The sequence below is a fragment of the Echiichthys vipera genome, assembly GCF_963691815.1.
Source record: "Echiichthys vipera genome assembly, chromosome: 12".
NCBI classification, from domain to species: domain Eukaryota; kingdom Metazoa; phylum Chordata; class Actinopteri; order Perciformes; family Trachinidae; genus Echiichthys; species Echiichthys vipera.
In genome coordinates, this window is record NC_139837.1 from 13,342,008 (window position 1) to 13,363,509 (window position 21,502).

Consider the following 21,502-nt stretch of genomic DNA (forward strand, 5'->3'; position numbering starts at 1 on the left):
AATCAATCATTAGCATGCCGGGCATTAATTTACAATACACAAACCTCAAAGGCATTTTTTTTTTTACCTTTAATGTTTTGCATGTTTCTGCACTTAGACTTCATATGGCAGTATAGTTAATGTTAGTTCTGTGGTTGCTTTGAATCCCTTGGTCTGTCATGTGAGCTGATTTTATAAAGCATAATGAGCTTTACAGCATGCAAAAAAATGACGTCTGCTCAAGGGGAAGAGTAAAGGTAATTTGTGTGATTAAGATTAAAGTTCACCACACGTCATGAAAGTCTGATTTGCCTCATGGCATGCTTCTGCCCACAAAGTTACTAAAAATAACATTTTGACTGCACTTTACATTGTCCATCTCACAAAAGAACCAGATCAGATCCAAGGATAACATAACATATTTTTTATTCCAGTTTCAATCCCGTAAAAAGATGTTGCTGATATTTAGATAGTGAAGCCTTGTGGTGCAACACTCGAGCACGACATTTCCTTAATGCCAAAAAGTGGTAAAGTTGACTGGAAAAGTTGAGTCTAGATGAGTGGGTGGTGTGAAGAACATTTTGTTTGATGGTGGTCTCAAAAAAACCACTTCCTGTTCCTGCAAGCTTTGAATTTCTGTCCGTGGGGACTTGCAGAACTGTTGTTTCACAGCCCCTCCCTCTGTTGTGTGTATAAAAGGTGTGTTTTCACCAGACTAACACACTCAAAGATCGGAGCTCACTGTCAGCAATGGAAACGTCTTCAGTCGTCCTTGTGTGCATTCTGGTGACATGTTCAGGTGAGCAGTCTTTTGATTGTATAACATTGTCTTTATCATGTTAACCGTTCTTCAACATTTTTTTGTCCGGTCTCTTCAAAGTCTGGACAGTCCATGGGAGAAGATTCAAGGTCAACATTGATGATCGGGAGCAGGTGGAAGGGGAAATGTCTGTGAACGCTGGCAAGGTAACATAAACGCTTTGAGTCCAGCATGCATCTAAATATCAGATGTCAAAATGTTAGATGATCAAAGAGGCGTCACTTTTTGGTTTACTGTGTCTCTGGAGACCACGTAACACTGACTGACTTTGGGCCTAACATGATTCAAAACTTTAACCCTGGCTTTATTTGTCACCCCGGCCAAAACTCAACCTGAAAAAGTTCAGGTTTATTATCAGTGGAGGCAGAAGTGCTCAGATCTTCTGGTTTAGTAAAGAGTAGTTCAACAAGTTTTAAATACAGAAAGAGAATGTCTGGAAAGTATCCAATGCAAAATGATCTTTCTGCAGAAATGTCCCAGGTGAATCATTATTAGCTTATATGTTTCCTTATTAGATCGTTATTACTGATGCATCATTTTGTAAGTAGTATTGTCCTGTTGGTGCTGGTCGAGGTGGAGCTCGTTTTAACTACTTTATATTCTCAAACTGTACAGTGGTGTACAAGATAAGAGTAACACTTTACTCTAACCCCGTATTTAGCATTTATAAGTAATAAACATGCTGTAATTAAGTCGTAAGCATACATTTGTGTGTGTTTATAATGGTAGCAGTATTTTACATGATGACAACTGTGCTATATTTTATTGCATGATATTGTCAAGTTATAGTGATAGTAATAAAACCATGAATTAGTTTTTGATTTAGTGATTATTTAACATGTGTTCATTACATTGAGTATTATTTTTAGGACTCATCCCTTTGTTTTTATAAGTATGTTTCATCTGCAGCTTCCAGGTGTGTGCTGGGCATGCAAATGGACTTTAAACAAGGTGAAGAAAGCTGTCGGACCTAACGCCACCGCTGAGGTAAAATATAAAGTCAAAAGAACGACAGCTCAGTGAGCACGATGATGTAGTTGGTGCATTGTGGTCATTTGTACTCTTGCAGAACCTGACCTCAAAGTTGAAGTCCATCTGCAACCAAATTGGCCTCTTAAAGACTCTGTGCCGAAAGTTTGTGAAGACACACCTCGCAGAACTAATTGAGGAGCTCACGACCACTGATGACGTGAGGACGATCTGTGTTAACACTGGAGCCTGCAAGTGAGTTACCGGCCTGTCGTTATCGCGTTCATCTAACACCATCATCTAAAGTAGAGTTTCACCGGAGAGTCCTTTCACTACATACAGTATATCATTCAGATGTTATGAACCTTCTTTCTTTCAACACAAAGTAACTACAAATATTTACTTGTACTTTTATATTATTCATCTGACATCTACTGTATATGATCCGTTTATTACAGTACACACAATGCAGTGTTACAGAATAAACTACCCAGCACCGTATGAAGTAATTTAAAGTAGCTCCACCTCAACCAACTGCAGCATTAAACCGCACACATATTAATACATAAATATGATCAAATAGTATATTAATATAACACTGAAAAGGGTCTCTACTGTATATTGAGTATACTTTACGCATATATTGTAACAACATAATTAACATTTTGAATGTAATGGAGTATTGTCACAGCACATTATTGATACTTTTAATTAAGTAAATTATTTTAATACACCTTCAACCACTGATTCTATTACATTTGAATTATTTTAAATCTTTTTTTTCTGTTTTTCTGATCTGCTCTCTGTAGGCCAAAGGACTTGATGGACCTGCTCTTTTATCCAAGGGACGATGAATTATCATTTGAAATTAATGAAATTAATGAATATCGCTGATGTTTGCCTGACAGTGCATAAAAAGTGTATGCTCAAGAATGCCTTTCGGCTTTTTTTCTGTCACTGTATTTACTTTGTGTTGCATTTTGTATTGTACTTTTATAAATCTGTCATGTTATTTTCTGTGCACAGGTGATAAATCAATAAATGTTTGCATTTCAAATTGAATGAATATTCTTTGACGAGACACAGTTTCCATTTAGAGTTGTGCATCTGCACCCTTTAAGTGGAAAAGCACCAGTATGTTATTTTCATGGCCTAGGAAAGTTCACTTAATATCCGTGAACATGAGATTACTCTCTCTCTCAAAGCCAGAAACCACAGACGTAAGTCTCAAACTTGTAGACAGTGAATGGGATACTGAATCCAATCAGGAGAGACAAGTGAATAAAGGACAGACAGTTTATTGTAACAGATAATATGTGGTAATTAAGTATGTCTTTGGTGTTTAGACTCTTCAGTGAGATTTGTAATTGAGAGGTGTCTGCCCTGATCAGCTGATGAAAACTGTGAACAATTCCAGCAAAGAATAATACACAAACATGCATTTTTATACCCAAATGAGTTTTAATCTACTGTACTGTCGTCCATTATAAAACAAAAAAATGTACCCAAACATTCCCCTTTGTGCGCTCAGTGTATCTATACACCTATACTGTCTATGGAGCAACTCCACACATTATAGTTGATGACATAAGTTTGAATTTTACCACTGTAGTTTTTTGATTTTGTAGAGTTGTTCATGTTAACTAATATGTTTTGTCTTCAATCACAGGAATAACGTGTAACGTGGCTTTCAATAAAGACATTTTTTTTTTAAAGCTGGCCAAGTTACAAAAACAAGTTCTTACCTGGTGAAAACAAAATTCAGACAGTGAAAGTATGCAAGCTACGTTTAAAGTTCAAAATAACTAAAACAATATTAGGTGTATGACACAAGATTCTTGTTGGGCTTAAATCAGACTTCACTTCTCAGAAGCTATGGTTAATCTCTACACGTGAAAACGACAAACTGTTAAATTAATTCTGCATTCAACAGAATTATGTTGCATTTTATCTTTTCATTAGATAAAAAATGATCAGGGGTAAATTTAAACTGCACTGTGTAATCCAGTTTGTAGTTAACTTTTATGGATGGACAAAATAAAAGCAGCCATTGCCCGCTAAGCTTCCTCTGACAGGATGTTGGGTGCTGTTGTTAACACTCTGTTCTCACCACTGCAGTGATCAAGACAAACCTGTTGCTTGTAATGAGTTGAACGACCAACAGTCCATACTGACCGGTAAAGATTATTGCATAAACTTTTCATTGAGACAGAAAATAAACACCAACCTTCAAACGTCCTAATTTCAGTCTTGGTAGAAGAGGTTTTGGTGCGTGATGACATGGCAACATTGGTCGGTCAGTTGTCCACTCGGACTGAAATATCTCAACTATTTAATGGATTGCCATGGGATTCTGTAGAGACATTTGTGGTCATTAAGTCAGAATTGCACTTTGTCTCATACTATGCACAAAGGTAGAGCAGGTTTCATGCACAATGTGTGTTCAATGTTGTCAAATGTGCAAAAAATGTTGTCGTTCAGGATTTAAATTAGAGATGTATGGAGATGAAAACGGCCCCTAAAAGACAAAAGCATCACAAGTCACTTTAATTTTTTTATACATATATATAACAAATCATACAATAATTCAGTGAATGCATCATGACACAAACACTGCTAACAGAACAAAGACTTTCACAGATACACATAAATATGAAAACATGAAACATACAATCCATTTTCACAGAATGTCCGTGGATGCAAAGCCAGCGGTTTATTTCTTTTTAATGTCCTTTGCTTCTTTTGAAGATGTAAGCATGCATCCTCAAATGATCCCTGCTACCTGGGGAAAAAACCTTAACGCCATTGTGTTTACAATTTACAGTTTTCACGTGGCTCAAAATTCAGTCAGTGTTGAACGCTCCGCTCATTGGCCCTTTTCATCTTCCCCCTCTTCACGAGGAGGCTGCAACAGAGAGCAGGCACTTGCTGTTTCGGTCAATGATGTGTCCCGGTGATGGACCGGTGTCCCAGCTCTGCTTTAAGGTCTGCCGGTCCAACTTGTTGAGTCCCTGAGAGCAAAGACGGAGATCCTTGACCAGATCTGACAAACCATCCAGACCTGCACTGTCCCAGGGGCCAGACACCTCACAACCTGTGGGGGAAGCAACAGGCTGCTTATTTTGGCTCACCGTTGTATTAGGGATATATTCAAAATATGATTAATATTACACACAGCCTCACAAGTATAAATATAACATACAAATTTAAACTAACTTAACCAAAACAGAGCATAATCTTAAATGTTACAGTTCATGTCAGTTAAAACATTATTTATTTTATGAACTAAATCAGATATGCAGTCTGTAATCGATCTTAAGTAAACTATTACTAACCACTGTAGGTTTTAAATTATCCCCACAAAAGCTGGCACTGTAAATGTTTTATGAGGAAGTTGACATTTATTAGGCCTAAGGAAACAGAAAATGTGAACACACACACACACACACACACACACACACACACACACACACACACACACACACACACACACACACACACACACACACACACACACACACACACACACACACACACACACACACACACACACACACACACACACACACACACACACACACACACACACACACACACACACACACACACACACACACACACACACACACACACACACACACACACACACACACACACACACACACACACACACACACACACACACACACACACACACACACACACACACACACACACACACACACCTTGAAGGTTTAGAAGGGTCAAAGGTCGACAAGCCTCTCTGAGAGATATCAGGATGCTGTGAAGTCCCGCTGAGGTAACAGACGGATTCCCTGATATGTTTAGACTCATCAGAGTCGGGCATGAAGGCAGGCACCTTAAAAAAGAAACTGAAAAGTTTAATAAACAAACGGGCAACTGCAAAAAAAAAAAACACATTAAAGCTCGTTCACAGAGTGAAGAGCTCTTGTTTCTGTTAATGTACGGGGCCTGAAATGAATCCAATCACCCAAGTTAATCATGATAATCCTGAACACATGTTCAAAGACATTTGGCAGCGTGCTTCTAGGGCATTATTACACCATAATTATGGTTTGGTAATAATTATAATTATGATTAAATGCATGCTCTCACAAAAAAGGCAACACACACACACACACACGCACGCACGCACAGCACACACGCACAGTGCACACACACGCGCTCACGCTCACCTGGCCAAAGTGGCTACACTGCTGTCTGTCAACCCGTTCGCTGCCAGACTCAGGTGGGTCAGCGAACACTCGTCCTACGAGGGAGATGAATGCTTTGATTTGTTTGTCCTGCACTGAAGTCCAGTTGCACTTTAAGCTCTCAATCAATCCACACATGAATGATATTTGTATATTAAATTGTGTGCAGAGTGCAGAATGTGATTTATATGTGTGTGTACCTGTGACAGGATTTTGGTGAGGTGTTCCAGCGCTGGGTAATCAGCCGGACCCCTGCGGACAGCAGACAGGTCCAGGTGTGTCAGACAGTGGAGAGGGAGAGTCTTCAACACCAGCTCAAAGCCAGTGGAGCCCAGTGCATTGTGGGATAGACACACTGATTTCAGGTGGCCCGTTCCTGTAAGATCAAAGTATATAGTTTTTTTTTTTAACTATATACTCATTTATGAAACCCCCAAAACATATTATTCAAGCTCAAAAAAAGATTATATGGTGGATACTATATGGTGATATGGAATATTGGCTTGAATATGAATAATAATGTAACATGATCGTTACGGTCTCTATTTCTAGCTAATTAAAAATACATGACAACTCTTGTCAGTTAAACTTCTCAAACAATGCGAGGATTTTTATTAACCGGACTCTTGAGTTGAGAGCTGTATTGATTCTGTCCATCACTCACTACAAGCTCAAGGAACAAGGAAACACAACTTTATCCATCCGATTGTGATCTAAACATCCTGTCTTTTTGGTTAAACTGAAGACAACTCCGCCTGTTAGAGTCACCTGTCAGAGCGTTGGCCAGCAGCAGTCGATGCTGCTGTAGGAAGCGAGCGGTGAGGCCACAGGCCTGCAGAGACAACTTGGCTAACAGAGGGCAGTAGGACAGCAGACAGGACAAGGACTCGGACACACCGTCCCCCAGCTGGTTCATACTGAGGTCAAGCTCTTCCAGGCACTGTGAGAGGAAAACCACAAACAGAATTGTGTGTAAGAGAGTTTTTCTATTACATTTAATTTATAATAAACCGGTGACCTGCCATTCTCAGTTGGAAAAATGTGCACGGTGTTAGAGATGGCGGTTTGTGACACATCAACACAGGGAGGGATGTGAGTTTAGTGACTAGATGTTAAGCAACTGCATTCTTTAGTGAAACCAAAGTAGAGGACAATACAAAAAAAGCTTTTCTTTAGCAATCAAACTTCAATGCGCCACCACAGCAAAAACATCGGTATCTCTAGCACACTTAAGTCAGTTCACCCAAAAAGACACAAACAAAAAAAACCACCCCTTCTGTTAAAATCTGAATAAAATGAGCACACTAAAATTTTGTTTGTGGTACTGAACTCAACAGCAGTATGTGTTTCAATCATTTTTTATAATCCAAAAAGCTCACTGAACAGTTTTACAACAGATTTTTTGTATTTTTCAGTGCTTTGGGGAAAATCACTGCACATGAAACAGAAACCACTGTGTCTACACAGGGGAGAGTAAAAACAGTGAGAATGTATTGTTTTCATTATGATTTAGGCCGATCTTACACTTTAAAGTTAATATAATATAAATACAGAATTTAAATTAACTATAATGTCCATCTGGATCAAACTGTGACAGTTATGGGACAACACTTCTCTTCAAAAGGAAACAGTGATAACAGCAGGTGAAACAAAAACCGTCTCGTCCAGCTGGGCTCTTTACCGGAAAAGCAGCATGACTGTGTCCCTTTAAAGCATTTACTGCCATCTCCAGCCCTTCCCCCGTGATGCCACTGGCGGAAACGTCCAGCAGCCGAAGACGAGGCATGGTGATCGTTGTGGCGACCAGCTCGGGGAGGAGGCTGTCGTGGAGACGGTTCCCAGAAATACGCAGCTCGGTGAGGCTAGCCTGCAGTTTTAGGGCGCGGAGGAGTGGGTTGAGGGAGGAGGGCGCCAAGCTGAGACCGCACACTGACACGGAGGAGCTCCCATCCTGCACCTCACACAACCGGGTGACGCGCTTGTTCTCATCTGCAGGGACACAAGGGGATGCTCCAGGACAAGTCTATCAATATGTGTTTGTGTGTGTGTGTGTGTGTGTGTGTGTGTGTGTGTCTTACCCACTGCCAGGCTGTCGCAGGCCTTTTTGTAGCGCTCAGGGAGAGGAGGAAGATCCCAGGAGCAAACTTCAGCGAGAACCTACAACACAATACACCATCCTAATTCTGTCCCGGTGAAAATAAGTAAAAGTTATCATAAAAAGGCACTTTTATCAATGCCTCAAAAATGGCCAAACCTCTTCATTGGTGTGCAGAACAGCCAGCAGCTGGTCCTGTGGGGAGAGCAGAGCACCTTCCTTTTGCAGCGAGAGGCGAGGCCGGAGGCCACATTTCTGGTAGTAACGTTGAGCGGCCTGCTCACACAGCCATGACACAGTGCAGGAGTCTGCCTCACTGTAACAGAGGAGAATGAGGATATGGATTAAGACCTATGCTATGTTCCTGCAATAGAGAAAGCAGTTTCAGGGCCGTACACTTGTATGACCCTAGTTACCGAACAAAAGTGGCATACTGCGTCAGGTTTAAAGGAGGGCTGGGTATCATAGGGTGAAAAATTACAGTATCACTAAACATACTTGTATCCTTAAGGTGAAACTAATAGACCTTTTCAACAGAATTCCATTGCTCGGCAACAGTTGGTCCTTGTTAACTTCCTGTCAGCTGATGTCATTCATATTCACTGCAAGAGGAATCAATCTTGGACATTGTATGTTTATGTTTACAACCTTAAGGTCTATAGAGTTCTTCATTTTTAAATTTTTTCCCCCTTTATTCAATAGCCATCATGTGATTGCAGCTCGGCACACTGAACTGTCACTGCACTCGACTACACCACACCACAGACTGTTTGGGTTGTAGCTACTGTGGTGGTGGGCCAATCACACGTCAAATTAAATCAAAGAATACTTGTGTTGATTGGCTGCGAGCAAAACCATACAAATAGTCTTTTTTTCTAGATCTGGGTACAAACAGGATCGAATTCAGGTATTGTTAAAAAAAACAGGGACTACATTCTAGCATCTATCTGAAAAACTAGGGTCCTACAAACGTGGTCCTGAAACTGCAGCTCTTTCTGTTGCAGGAAAATGCTGCTACTCATAAATAACAGGCACAAACACCAGTGTGGTTAGTCAAAACTGTTAGGCCGATGTTTAATCTTACATACCCAACATAAATAATATCACTGGTGTCATTCAATAATATATAAAAGATTTAGACTTGTACACCAACCTTTGTGGGACTGGGATGAGGAAAATGTCTTCCTGAACTCTGACCCTCATTCTGATTGGTGGAGGCAGCAATGTAGGCACAGGAGCAGCCCGAGTTTGAGGCTGATATGAATGGACATATTAAAAAGAGAAATACATATAATCAAAACAGTTTGGCTTCTTTAAAAAAGGGAATTCAATAAAATCTTGATATTAGATCAAGACTAAGATCTGCAAAAGCTGAAACTGACAGTTACGATGTAAGCCAGTTTAGATCCAAAGTAAAGCTGCAGCGGTGCCTTAAAATGGTACCACCTTCTTGATTATCTCTTTCTCATTTATCAGACCATTCATCACTGTCTTAAGTTAATCAAGAAAAAAGACAAATGACTAATGATGTTCCACTTATGGCCCCTAGTGAAGCTGAAGCATTAATAATTGTCTAGCTGCAGTCAAGTCCGGAATAAGTAATGTGAGATGTCTTTCTGTTTCGAACTTGAGTCCTTTTACAGGTAAGGTGTAGGTCTTTGTTCAAGGCAAATAATACTGTGCCTTTTTCTAAATTCAACCTCCATCTGCCCACTCTGTCTCTCACCTGCATGTGTATTTGTGGGGGCGGTGGCGTCTCAGGTCTCATGTCCTCATCGTCTGTCACCGTGGGGCTGTGTGACCGGTTGACCTCTCGTCTGCCCAAACGGACCATCCCCGGCATCTGAGTCATTTTGACCTGGTGAGGCTTCAGGGAGCCGTTCTTTTTCAAAGAGAGACTCCTGCTGGAGGACGAAGGAACTGCAGAACCTGAAAGAGAAGAGCAGCATCGAGAAGCTCAAATAAGCAAGGACACATGGAGTAAAATAGAATTTAAAGTCAAATCCTTACCTCTGCAGGTGTCAGAGTTTAAGTGCCTGTTTTGAGTTCTTACTGCTGAAGACAAGGCAGCGTCCTCAGCTCTCATCCCATTCTGTTCCACCCGAAGCCTCCTCTTCTTCTTCGGCTGGATTTCCCCCAAATCATCCTCCAGCCACTCATCAGCCAGATACTCTTCCTCAGGAACCAGGGCTGATTTGCTGCTGGATGAAACAGCTGGTGTGCTGGAGAACTGAGGCTGGGACAGACCCTGGAGAAGAGTTTTGGCGCTGCCTAAGCCTCGAATGGCACTGTGGTACTCATCTCGTGCAAAGACGGTCGCTGCGGGAGCCTCCCTGACACTTTCTCTAGCAGAGTTGGGGATCGAGTTGGCTTCTTTGTTTGCAGGGACTTCCTTTTGACTCGGGGCTGCTGGGAAACTGTATCTGGGGCGGACGGGACGGAGAGGACTGACTGGGCGGTCAGAGTCGCTGTCATCGGAGGCGCTCCCATTATTCTGTGGAATGCATAAACATACAAATCATTTTCAATTCAGTTTCAGGTCTTCTGCAGGGGCAATCAAGTTATATTCAAGAGCTTTTAAGGCCTTTTTAATATCACATTGAGTGCAATTTATTACCTGTTTCACCATCCAAAGTATGATAGAAAACCAGTAGAGACCATATGTCCTCAAATTAATTATTATATCACATTATTTTCAGTACATCCCAGCAGTATATCATCATATCCAATTATTAACGGGATCTGGACCCAGAAAAGCAGTACTTTTATCTATATAATGTAAATAAGCATTCAGCAGACATTACCCCATACAGAACAGCAGCCTCTGTTCCTCTGTTCCTGTGCCGCTGTGTTGAGCTGTTCTGCCATCGCTTGGGGCTGGCAGGTACCGCCTTCACCTCCGAGTTCCTGCTGGTCCGAGGCCAGTCTTGGCTGGAAGAACAGCCCCCTCCAGAGGTTGACAGGGGCTCTGAGTTTTCAGCATCAAACAGCTGGCTGTCCTGCAGGGCATCGAAAGGCTTGGCTGGGGCCGGAGTGGCAGACACTGTGTTAGACAGAGATAAGTGGGAGGGGAAACAGTGTCTGAAAGGATTTTTAAAAACGGCAAATCGAGGTGAAACGGCTGTGATGATGTAAAGGCCTCACCTCCTCCTGCAAGCGCCTTTCTCAGCAGTCTCTCTGTAGCGATGCACTCCTGCTTGGTGTCCTGGTCCAACTCTCTGCTGTACGTCCTCTGCCACTTACGAAGGGTGTCCATGGCGTTGTCACCCTGACACAGGATGGCATAAGCATGAGACAGACACGCATAAGCCACATTCAGAGAGATGCAACTTTATAGGGGGTGTGGGGGTAATTTTACCAGGCAGGGATTTTAACCGTATCTGGAGTGAATAACTACCCAAATTACAGAAATTAAACTATCAGAAAGTACGTTATGTCTTAAATAGAATGTAGAATGTGCATTACGTAGAAGAACACCAACAAAAATGTATAAAAATGATATAGATATATACACACACACACACACACACATATATATATATATATATATATATATATATATATATACCCACACACATTTACTTAAATATTTTAAGGATTTGTGCTCTGAAACTAAAACTAAAGAATTATGGTTACAGGAATTATGTCCATGCCTCCATGACTGGAAAATCCAAACCAAGAAGCCAATTATATTTAAGCTAAGCAGGAATTAGACAGAAGATGGAATATATGGATTCATTATAAAACCGACCATATTGGATATTATGCATATCCATTAAATAAAAAAATGAATGAGTATTGGAGCAGTCGCCCCATGTAAAGAGTCCTTGAGGCAGCAGCCGCGGGTTCGACTCCGACCTGTGGCCCTTTGCTGCATGCCTCCCCCTCCCTCTCTCACCCCATTTCCTGTCTGTTCTGTCTTATAAAAGGCTTGAAAACTGCCACAACTAATCTTTAAAAAAAAAAGTCTGAGTTGTTACCGTTGGGCTGTGTTTCTGAGTTTCATCACCTCAGCACAAGGTGGAACTGATTTTTTACTTTTGTGCTTTATTTTTTCAACATTGTCGCAGAAACCAGTCCTCCTGTTACAGTAAAAGCAACCTTATTCACATTCAGAAAGACAGATTTAAGCTACTGTCTATGATATGCAGCATTACATATAAATAATTACTGGTAAATAACACTGACACAAGCATCAAATCAAACTGATCTACCCGAGTGTAAAATGCAACACACACACCTTTGAGTTACGTTGCGTGACGGAAGCCCCTCGTTCCACTAAGAGTCTTGCAACTGTTAAATTACCACAAGTGAGGGCGTCGTGAAGAGGGGTCACTCCCTCACATAAAGGACCACCGGGGTCATTAATGTTAGCGCCGTGCTCCAGCAGCACGGCTACGATGTCTGCATGAGAGAAAGAGGATGGAAGTTCTTTAATTTCTTTCTATAAAAAACAACTTTTAAACAAGGTTGAATGCAGTACAAATGAACTCAGTTACCGTAGTGGCCGTGGTTGCAGGCCTCGTGGAGAGGAGTCCAGCCACAATAGTCTCTGGGGTTTACTGGGTGACCCTGACATACAGAAAAGCAGGAGATCATACAAAAGTTGTTTTTTTTAACTCTTTCATCTTCATCAACATCAGTCCATAATCAGTCTCTCTTTTGGAGATTAAGTGAAATGATGTGTTTTTTGGGGAGTAAAGCTTAGACAAGAAGTTTTGTATTGGACTTCTGCTCAGTAAAGTACAGTTATCTTATTTTTTAATGAAGATTTTACTGTAATCTGACTTTTTATTGTATTATGTCTTGATTTTGCCTTCTTGGCCACATTCCTGAGGAAAAAAAACGCCATTATTTCTGTAAACAAAAGCGATAAATCTTGTTTTTCTTACCTGTTCCACCAGATACTGGGCTTGCTTCAGATTTCCGTCTATACACGCTCTGTGCAGAGACGTCTCGCCCTTTTCGTTCCTCTTGTTCCACTAAAGTAGGAAAACAAAAAGAGCCAAAGCCAAGGGTAAAACACTGAAGACATGAAAATACAAAGATGAGAGCTTCGCTTGAGCAAAGTGGCAACTGATACATGACTCACCCTTCCTGCCTTCCTCCTTCCTGATACCATCTTATCATAACCCTCCAAATCATCATCTAGAAACCATAAAAAAAAAAAAAGTTATTTCATGTTTCACATTTGAATGCATTTGTCTAGAGATGTCGGGGAGGCAGAATGCCAGCTCTACCGGAGTCTGAAAGAATGACGTCGCTGTCATCCAGAGGTTCACTGTTGTCCATCTCCTCCTCTTCATCCTCCTCTCCGTCGCTCCCGTCTGGACTCCAGCCCTCCGCAGAGCACAGCTCCCGCAGCCTCGCCTCAGTGTCATCAGCCTTCGATGAGCCGCGTCGTCTCTGGGATGCCAGCCACAGCCTCAACACACGTTTCTGTCGAGATAAAGAGACTTTTCATACACAGCATCTGTTTTAGGACCCTTTTCCAGAGTATTATTCTTTCACACAGTATATGGATTTGCACCTATATAGAATAGAATAAAGTAGAAATACTTTATTGATCCCAAGCTGGGAAAAAATATAGAAAAAAAAAAACTGTTTCACCTTTTCTCATCCAATTCGTTTTTACACAACTTTTAGCTGCTCATTCCAGCTCACCTGTAGTCTGCTCTGCCTAGACTTGTGAGCGCAATGTGAGGCTGTACTGTAACTGCTGTCTATATCCTCAGAGGCACAGCCGCTCTCCTCCTGAGCTGTTGTGATATTCAGCCAAGTGCTACAATCCTGATACAGTAGACAAATACAAGTGATTAAATTACATGCAAGATTTATTATTCAAATATTATTTATTTGTGTAAATTATGTTGCAGAGTTTGACAGTCTGGATACTGAATTTTTATATACTATATATTTAATACACGACTTACCTACATCTGTAGATAATACCACTCATTATGCTAATAGAATGACTTTTTAAAAGAGTAATGTTGGATGAAGATACACCTCCAAAGAAACTTAAATCAAAATCAACTGGACTTTGTTATACCTCAGTAGGGCTGCCCTGTCGTAAAGCTAGCTCCTGTCTGTAGTGCTCCACCGCCTTGCTGTGCTGTCTCAGGTCAGTGTAGGTCGCAGCCAGGGACACATGGATGACAGCCAGCTCCCTTGCAGGCTTTCCCAATGCCTCAGCGCCCTTTAGCTGCGCCACATCAACAACAAAGCGTAACACACATTGTGTGAATAAACTCAATTTGAAGAGATGTTCAAATGCAGTTGAGTATTGGCTTGCTAAAGTAAACATCAAAATATTTAAAATGTTCCTTTTACCTGAGCTTGGTATGCATCCAGAGCTTTGCTGTAACAGCCAACCTTACAGTAAAGGTCCCCCAGCTGCTCCGCCAGCCCCACGGCCTGATGGGAGCTAACTCTTTCGACCTGATCCTCCCCCAACTCCTCTTCCAATTTACAGCCCTGGTCCGCTATAAAATTCAAACAAATCCCACCGTCAACTCAGATTTTTTAGTGAAAAGAAATATTTTAACCAACAAGACTGAGTGGATAAAACAAACTCGCTCTTTCACCATGTTTGAAAGCTTTCTTCACTGCCTGCCTGTCCAGTGGCTGCTGGGAACCCAGAGAGAGAGCTTTCTTCAGAGATCGTCTAGCTGCTACAAAATCTCCCAGAGACAGCTGCACCTGTGGATCAATGTCATGGCGACGCACACATTCATTACCAAAATGTACAGCCACAGTTACTGGGCCACTTTGTTGAATACAGTTGGGCCGTTTTTTTGCTAAAGCTTCCTCGAGAGTTAGTTCCTACCTTGCCAATGCAGTGAAAGCACTCGCTCTCACTGAACTTTTCTTTGATCTTCCTCGCACACTCTTTGGCCTGTTCGAGGCAGCGTACAGCATTAGACGGTTGACCGTGACGGTAGTAGATGTTGCCCAAGTTGAAGTTGGCACGGTAGAGATCCTCCAGCAGCTGGCTCTTCCTTTACAGAATCAGAATGGGGAAAGCACAGTTAACAATAGTTTAAGGTAATCTTTCGATACATAAAGCACACTTACAGCCCTGCTGTCCACCGTCAGTGTAGTGTAAGACGGAAATATTCCTGACATATTCCAATTGTCCTACCCGAGTTTTTACATTATTATAATGTTGAATTCAGGATGCTCTTACTCTGCAATAAAAACACTTCGTCGGATAAATTCGCTGCAACGTTTTTGCTCCCCCAGATGATCACAGACAAGACCAAGATTGAGGAAGAGTCGTGCCTTCATCTCACTAATCTCTCGCCCCGGCACAGTCCCTGGAGGTAAGAAAAATGAGAAATGTTATAACCAACGAATATAACAAAAGCTGGAGGGCACCAGGTCATTTAATTTGCTCCATTAAATCCCTGAGGATACAACACAAGCACGCCGAAACAGAGCAGACCTTCAAGACGGTCATCCACAATGGCCAGGCTCTTCCTGAAGGCCTCCTCTGCTTGCTCCAAACTGTTCCTCGATTGGTCCGATTCATAATGGAAGAGGTAGGTTCGACCAATAGTGGCCAGCGCCCTTTGCTCCTCAGCATGATCTCTGACAGAGCGAGCCAGGTCAAGGTGACATCGCTGATGCTAAAGAGGAAAGAGACATACACCCCCTTAGATGATTTCTTTACATCCCTGTAGGGGTTTTAATATGATCCTGCATGTTCTCCCCTACATTTGTATCACTACAGTACTGATGTTAAGAGTTTAAACAGTTGCCACAAATGCATTTTTTTGGAGGCATTTTGAATAAATCAGACCAATCTACTCACTTTCAAAGCAGCCTCAATGTTTCCCATTTCTGCGTAGCACTCTCCGATCTTACGATTGGCCACCGCTCTACCGATCACATCGTTAAGCACCTCAGAGAGAGACAACTCCTGCTGGTGCTCACTAATAGCAGCCTCGTAATCGCCTGAGATACAAAACAAATAGATGGGTGGGTGGATGAGTAGATTTAGAATAGGACATAGTTATTTAGACCTGCATTTTACATCACCGGAAATTATTTGACAGGTTTTTGTGATACGTGCAGACAGACAGAGTGGAGGTGGCGGGGCGAAAGATTGTTTTATGATGTGTTGAAGGATATCTGGATTGATTATAAAAAAAATAGGAACTCCACACTGAGACGGCTGAATTAATAAAGAGGCAGACGGAAGAAGACAGCGGTATGTAGGAGAGTGAAGCCACAAATGAAAAACTACTTAGACCTTTACATTTTATTGAACTCGCCTCGCCCACAAAGCAACCAGCATTGTGGGCGACCCCAGCCACCCCTCGCACAACTTCTTCAGCCTCCTGCCATCTCCAAGCCAGTACTACCAGACTGGCAAACAGCTTCATGCACCAGGCTGTAAGGAAGCCCAACACCCTCCCCTCCCCCCCTCCTCTCCCCTCAAGAACTTTGGGCTTTGTTTATATTTATATAGTTTATATATTATACAGTATGTCCATTACGTTGCACATTTCCATGTCGATAAGCCTGTGAATGTTCTCATTTGTCCAGTTCATCGTTATCCCCAAAAGCAATTTCAGTCAAAAGCAACTGGACTTGATTCTTTGTCTTGGAAGACGTTTCACCTCTCATCCAAGAGGCTTCATCAGTTCATGTACACATCTGACCAGGCTGGGACTGGACCTGTTTTACTATTTCTTTGCACTATTCAGTTTTTTGTATTTTTCTATTTCTCTTGCAATATTTAGAATTTATATTATTTATTGTATATATTTTGTGCTATTGCACCGTGGGTCGGAGAGAAACGTGTTTTCGATTCCTCTGTATGCCTGGCACATATTGCAGAATTGGCAATAAAGCTGACTCTGACTTTGAACTCGCCAGCACTGCTCTTTAGTATGTGAAATTATACAATTATAAATAAATGAATAAATGTGCACAGGCTAAGTCTGCAAGTTAGGAGTTGTGTCTATTTTCATCACCTCTATTTGTATTTCACAAGATGATCACTACCTCGAGCAGAAGCACCTTCAGTCACAGACTCATTCTCCCTCGGTATAACACTGAACGCTGGAGAAAGTCTTTTCTTCCAGTGGCCATCAAACTCTATAATTCATCTCCCCCGGTCAGATAAGGAACAGTGGAGACACTGTGTCCAGAACAAATGTCACTTTATATCATCACTGCATCACTTTATTTAGTTGTACTGTAACTTAGTTCAGTAAGAAATGCTGCTTCACTTTTAACACTGCTATCACTTATTGCTCCTTATCACTTATCACTTATTTAGTTTGTACTTATTTTATTCCAACATGCTGCTAAACTGCACGCTGCGTATTGTTGTATATTGTATATACCTACGTTTAACCACAATGTCTGTTGCACTCTGTCACATTTAGTCAATTGTTTGATGTTTATTTTATGTTAGATTGATTTTTATTTGATTTATGTTCGCCTATTGTTACTCTGATCCTTTCCCATCTTTGTATTGAAACTGTTGCAAAATAATTTCCCTCGGGATAAATAAAGCTTCTTGAATCTTGAATCTGTGATATGATACAATATATCACTGCATTGTCAGAGCAAGTCTCAAATTTGTTTTGCAGCAGGCTCCATTAACAACACGGAAACGACCGAAAAGAAGAGAAAAGACAAGCTTAAAGACGTCAGGACAGGACCCAAAATAAAATAAATACATTCAATATTATATTACTATATCACAACCTTGTATACATCTGTATATGTCACGTCCTTATCCCTATATTGTATATAACAAAAGCCGTCTGCACAGGTCCCCATTACTTATATATTTAACAGTAAATGCATTGTGTATGTGAACAGCTATAATATGTAGTGTAATAAAGTGTAAACTGTGTCGGGTTACTCACCGTTTCTGGACAGCAGCTCACCCAGCTGATTGCAGATGTTTGCTTCCTCTCTTAAGTTGTTGTTGTTCTGCGTTTTCTTCTTCGCTTTCTGCAGCTCTGCGGCGCAATCGAGCATTACTGCTTTTACACACATCGACCACGTCAAAACAATACAAAAAGCAGATTCAAGTAAGTCAATACTTACGTTTTATCTCCCGTGAAGAGCTCATGTTTACTCGGCACTGACGGTCAGCGGCTACCAGTGACTGACAACGCAGCGCGCTCCACTTTAGCTTAGCGCCGACTGGACCAAACGCGACTATTTAAACATAAACTAACTAATCAAACCACCCTTTTACTTCATTTTCACTGATGTGCGTATCTGCCGGTTCTTAACATCCGATTGTGTTCAATAAGCTCATCGAATAGCGCTAAACATTTCAGTAAACATCTTATTCTGTAGCTATGAACACTTTACAAAGCCCCGCCAGGACTGCGCGAACCAATGACTCCACTGCATCAGCACTGGGCGTATTTTTAGCCTGAGTATAGCATTTCAGGCACAAATCCGGCCTCGCTCACTGGTATTAAAAGCCCCCAATCCTGCACTTAACCCTGGTCATCAGATGTCACCCAGCACTTAGACATAAGGGATATGGTTTGTTGACGTTTCCGTGACGGGGTGCTAGAAAACAGTGTGCCTTTTCCGCCTGACAGACCGAACTCAGGGCGAGAGAAAGCAAATAGAGGAAGCTATCGTTCATTGGCTAGCGTCAGAACGTGACGTAGTTCTACATAGGAACAAAGAGGTGAAGGGTGAGCTCAGGTATTCCCACGGAGATGATGGAGTTCATAAAATGTCACCTAAGTTTTTTAAAATGTTAAGGTTCAGACACCTTCTCTAAAGCTCGATGGGATTGATACAAAGGATAGAAAATGTAAAAAACAAGCACATAAAGGAAGTTTTACAGACACATAATCAAATCTCACCAAGACGAAAGTTTATTTGGAACCGGCTGATTATGCCCCCATTATATTCTGTATTTCAAACAAAATCAGAGAGATTCACTTTGTATTTACCCTTGCAACAAATCTATTTCTCGGTTTGCTGATGTGGATGAAATGTGCACTTTTTGTGGAGATGAGCCCGAAACAATTTTACATGTATTTCGTGTTCGCCCATTGTCATCTGTTTTTTGGAGGGACGTGGAAAACTTTGCCTACAACAAAACTAAACAATACAAAAACAAAACAATTAGACCCAAAGATATTACTTCAAAATTTGATGACAAATCAGTTTGCTTCAAAATAAACCTCATGATCCTAAAAGGAAAAGTCCACAAGAAGACATTTTCCAAGTCCCTTCTTAACTTTAATGTCTTCACAGAAGAGTTTATTGCTCATATAAAAACCTTGTCACTGATGCTAAACAGAAAAAGTGAACGCACAGAGAGTCAGCTGCGGTGGAAAGAGTGGAGCCGCTGAGCTTCCCCCTGAGTATCTGAAGGTGAAGTTAGTTTCCCCTGCTCAAGTTCAAACACACCACTTTGACTTAAAGTAACATTTGTAATGAATGTCATGTTTGATAAAGGTGATTCAGCATCAGCACAGATGATAACTGTGTGTGCGTTATTTACCCAAACGTGAAATAGCTCACTCAGGATTTGTAAGAGCATGTTCCCCTTTGATTAGTTTTGGTTTTAGTTTTTGTGTCTATTTCAGTCCATAACGTTTACAGAGGGTCGCCGTTTCGCGGACGTTATTCAATTCAATTCAATTTTATTTATAGTGCCACATCATAACAAAAGTTATCTCACAACACTTTACAGACTAGGTATAGCCCACACTCTATGACTGATTTATGATTTACATAGACCCAACAATTCCCCCGTAGAGTACGGTGGCAACGAAAACCTTCCCTGTTACAGACAGGAACGTCAGACAGACCCAGCTCTGTGGGAAAGAAAGAGAGAAAAGACGTACAGATGGACAGAGAGAGACAAAAACAGACACAAAGACGGAGACAGACACACTTCCAGTAACTATAATAATATCTATAGCAATGTGAATATGACTTATATATTATGGCAGTTAATACAGCAGAATAGTAGAAACAAGCACAGCTAAGGTTATAGATTATAATAGTAGCAGGAAGCGTCATGCAGGACCATGGCAGCAGGCACCACCACAATCAGCAGAGACCTGCGAGACGACAAAGCACAAACAACTCACTTCACAGTTCTAGCTAGGAGATCAGTCATTTTGATTTGATGAGCTAATCAGGACAATAAATCCACTTACTGTCACATATTACAGCAATGACGATGCACAAATGAAACCAGGTCACATCCTTAACTGTCAAACTGGGAAAATAACAAATACAATAGCATTAATTAATCTAAATATATCTGTTGTGTGCGTGTGATACATCTTTTCTGATTTTATATTTGTTGTATTTATTAGCTACATGGCCCTACAGTGTAACGTAATATGAGGATAACCAAAGTTTTTCACATCTTGACTGTTGCAGGCAAAAGTAGCTGGAGAGAGCAGAACAATGAAAAGGAAAGCAAAAAGTGGGGATGTTGACAGGTTTTTTTAGTAATAAAAATGCACACAACAGGGAGAGAAGGAGGGGAAATGAAGAAGATCATCAACTGGAGAGACCAGGAGGATCAGAGCAGGAGAAGACCACAGAAGGAGATGAAGACATAAGTGAAGGAGAAGAGGATGTGAGGGATGAAGAGGAGGCTGCTGCAGATTCAGAAAGTGGGACAGAGGCAGGGATTGACCACCAGGCAACAGAAGATGACAGGGAGGGAAAGGGTCCTAGGCCTGCTGCAACTCCCCCTGGACCACATGGTATGTTTTTACTCTCTCTCCATATAAATTGCAGTACAGTAGCATCACACATCATGTCACTCATGTCACCCGTTTACATTCGGGGATTCCTGCGTACCGTCCTCCCATGCCACCCTGCCAAGACCTCTTGCCACCGCTTTTCCACCGCATGTACACTTTTCAAGATCAGACGTCACAAACATTGAAGGAGTTTATGATGATGATGATGATGATGAGTAGCTGATGCCTGTTGTCTGGTCTGATGCTACCAACATCAGATCAAAAAGGTGAAAGAGGTCAGAGTGTATGGCAATCGGTTTCAACATTTGATAGAATTACTCCGAACTGAAATTACCTTTGAGAGTTTCATAATACCATTTCTCCTATTAAAAAATGAATTCTTACAAGTTAGAGTGGTGATTAAAGATATTAACGATGACATTTTTATTACAAAAAACATCGCATTTGCTATTCATGTGTCTTGGGCTTTTGATTCTAGTTGGGGAGAAAGAAAAGGAGGAAGAGAGAGAGAAAAAAGACGGACCCATGGACAGAGAGAGACAAAGACAGACACAAAGACAAAATTACATTATGGATATCTGGAATGGTCTTTCTTTTGGCATATCTGAAATTAGACCCTTAGACTATAGATATCTGAAATGGTAAGAATAACATGATGAAGAATATCAACAATGAACAACAATGACAATGAAGG

The 21,502-nt window shown here is 41.2% G+C and overlaps 1 protein-coding gene across 1 annotated transcript; it reads right to left on the reverse strand.

The window, feature by feature from the left end:
* Positions 1–4,662: 4,662 nt before the first annotated feature.
* On the reverse strand, positions 4,663–18,176 carry tonsl (tonsoku-like, DNA repair protein; the record flags this gene model as incomplete). Its single annotated transcript, XM_083924036.1, has 28 exons — positions 4,663–4,862; positions 5,494–5,627; positions 5,965–6,038; positions 6,183–6,358; positions 6,751–6,922; positions 7,664–7,971; positions 8,061–8,139; positions 8,237–8,393; positions 9,231–9,331; positions 9,804–10,006; positions 10,088–10,571; positions 10,882–11,120; positions 11,222–11,345; positions 12,318–12,481; positions 12,577–12,649; positions 12,970–13,059; positions 13,170–13,225; positions 13,318–13,516; positions 13,742–13,867; positions 14,130–14,282; positions 14,411–14,562; positions 14,665–14,779; positions 14,907–15,078; positions 15,267–15,396; positions 15,525–15,708; positions 15,894–16,036; positions 17,968–18,063; positions 18,152–18,176. The coding sequence occupies 28 exons, from the start codon at positions 18,174–18,176 to the stop codon at positions 4,663–4,665; spliced, it is 4,329 nt and encodes a 1,442-aa protein (XP_083780162.1).
* Positions 18,177–21,502: the final 3,326 nt, after the last annotated feature.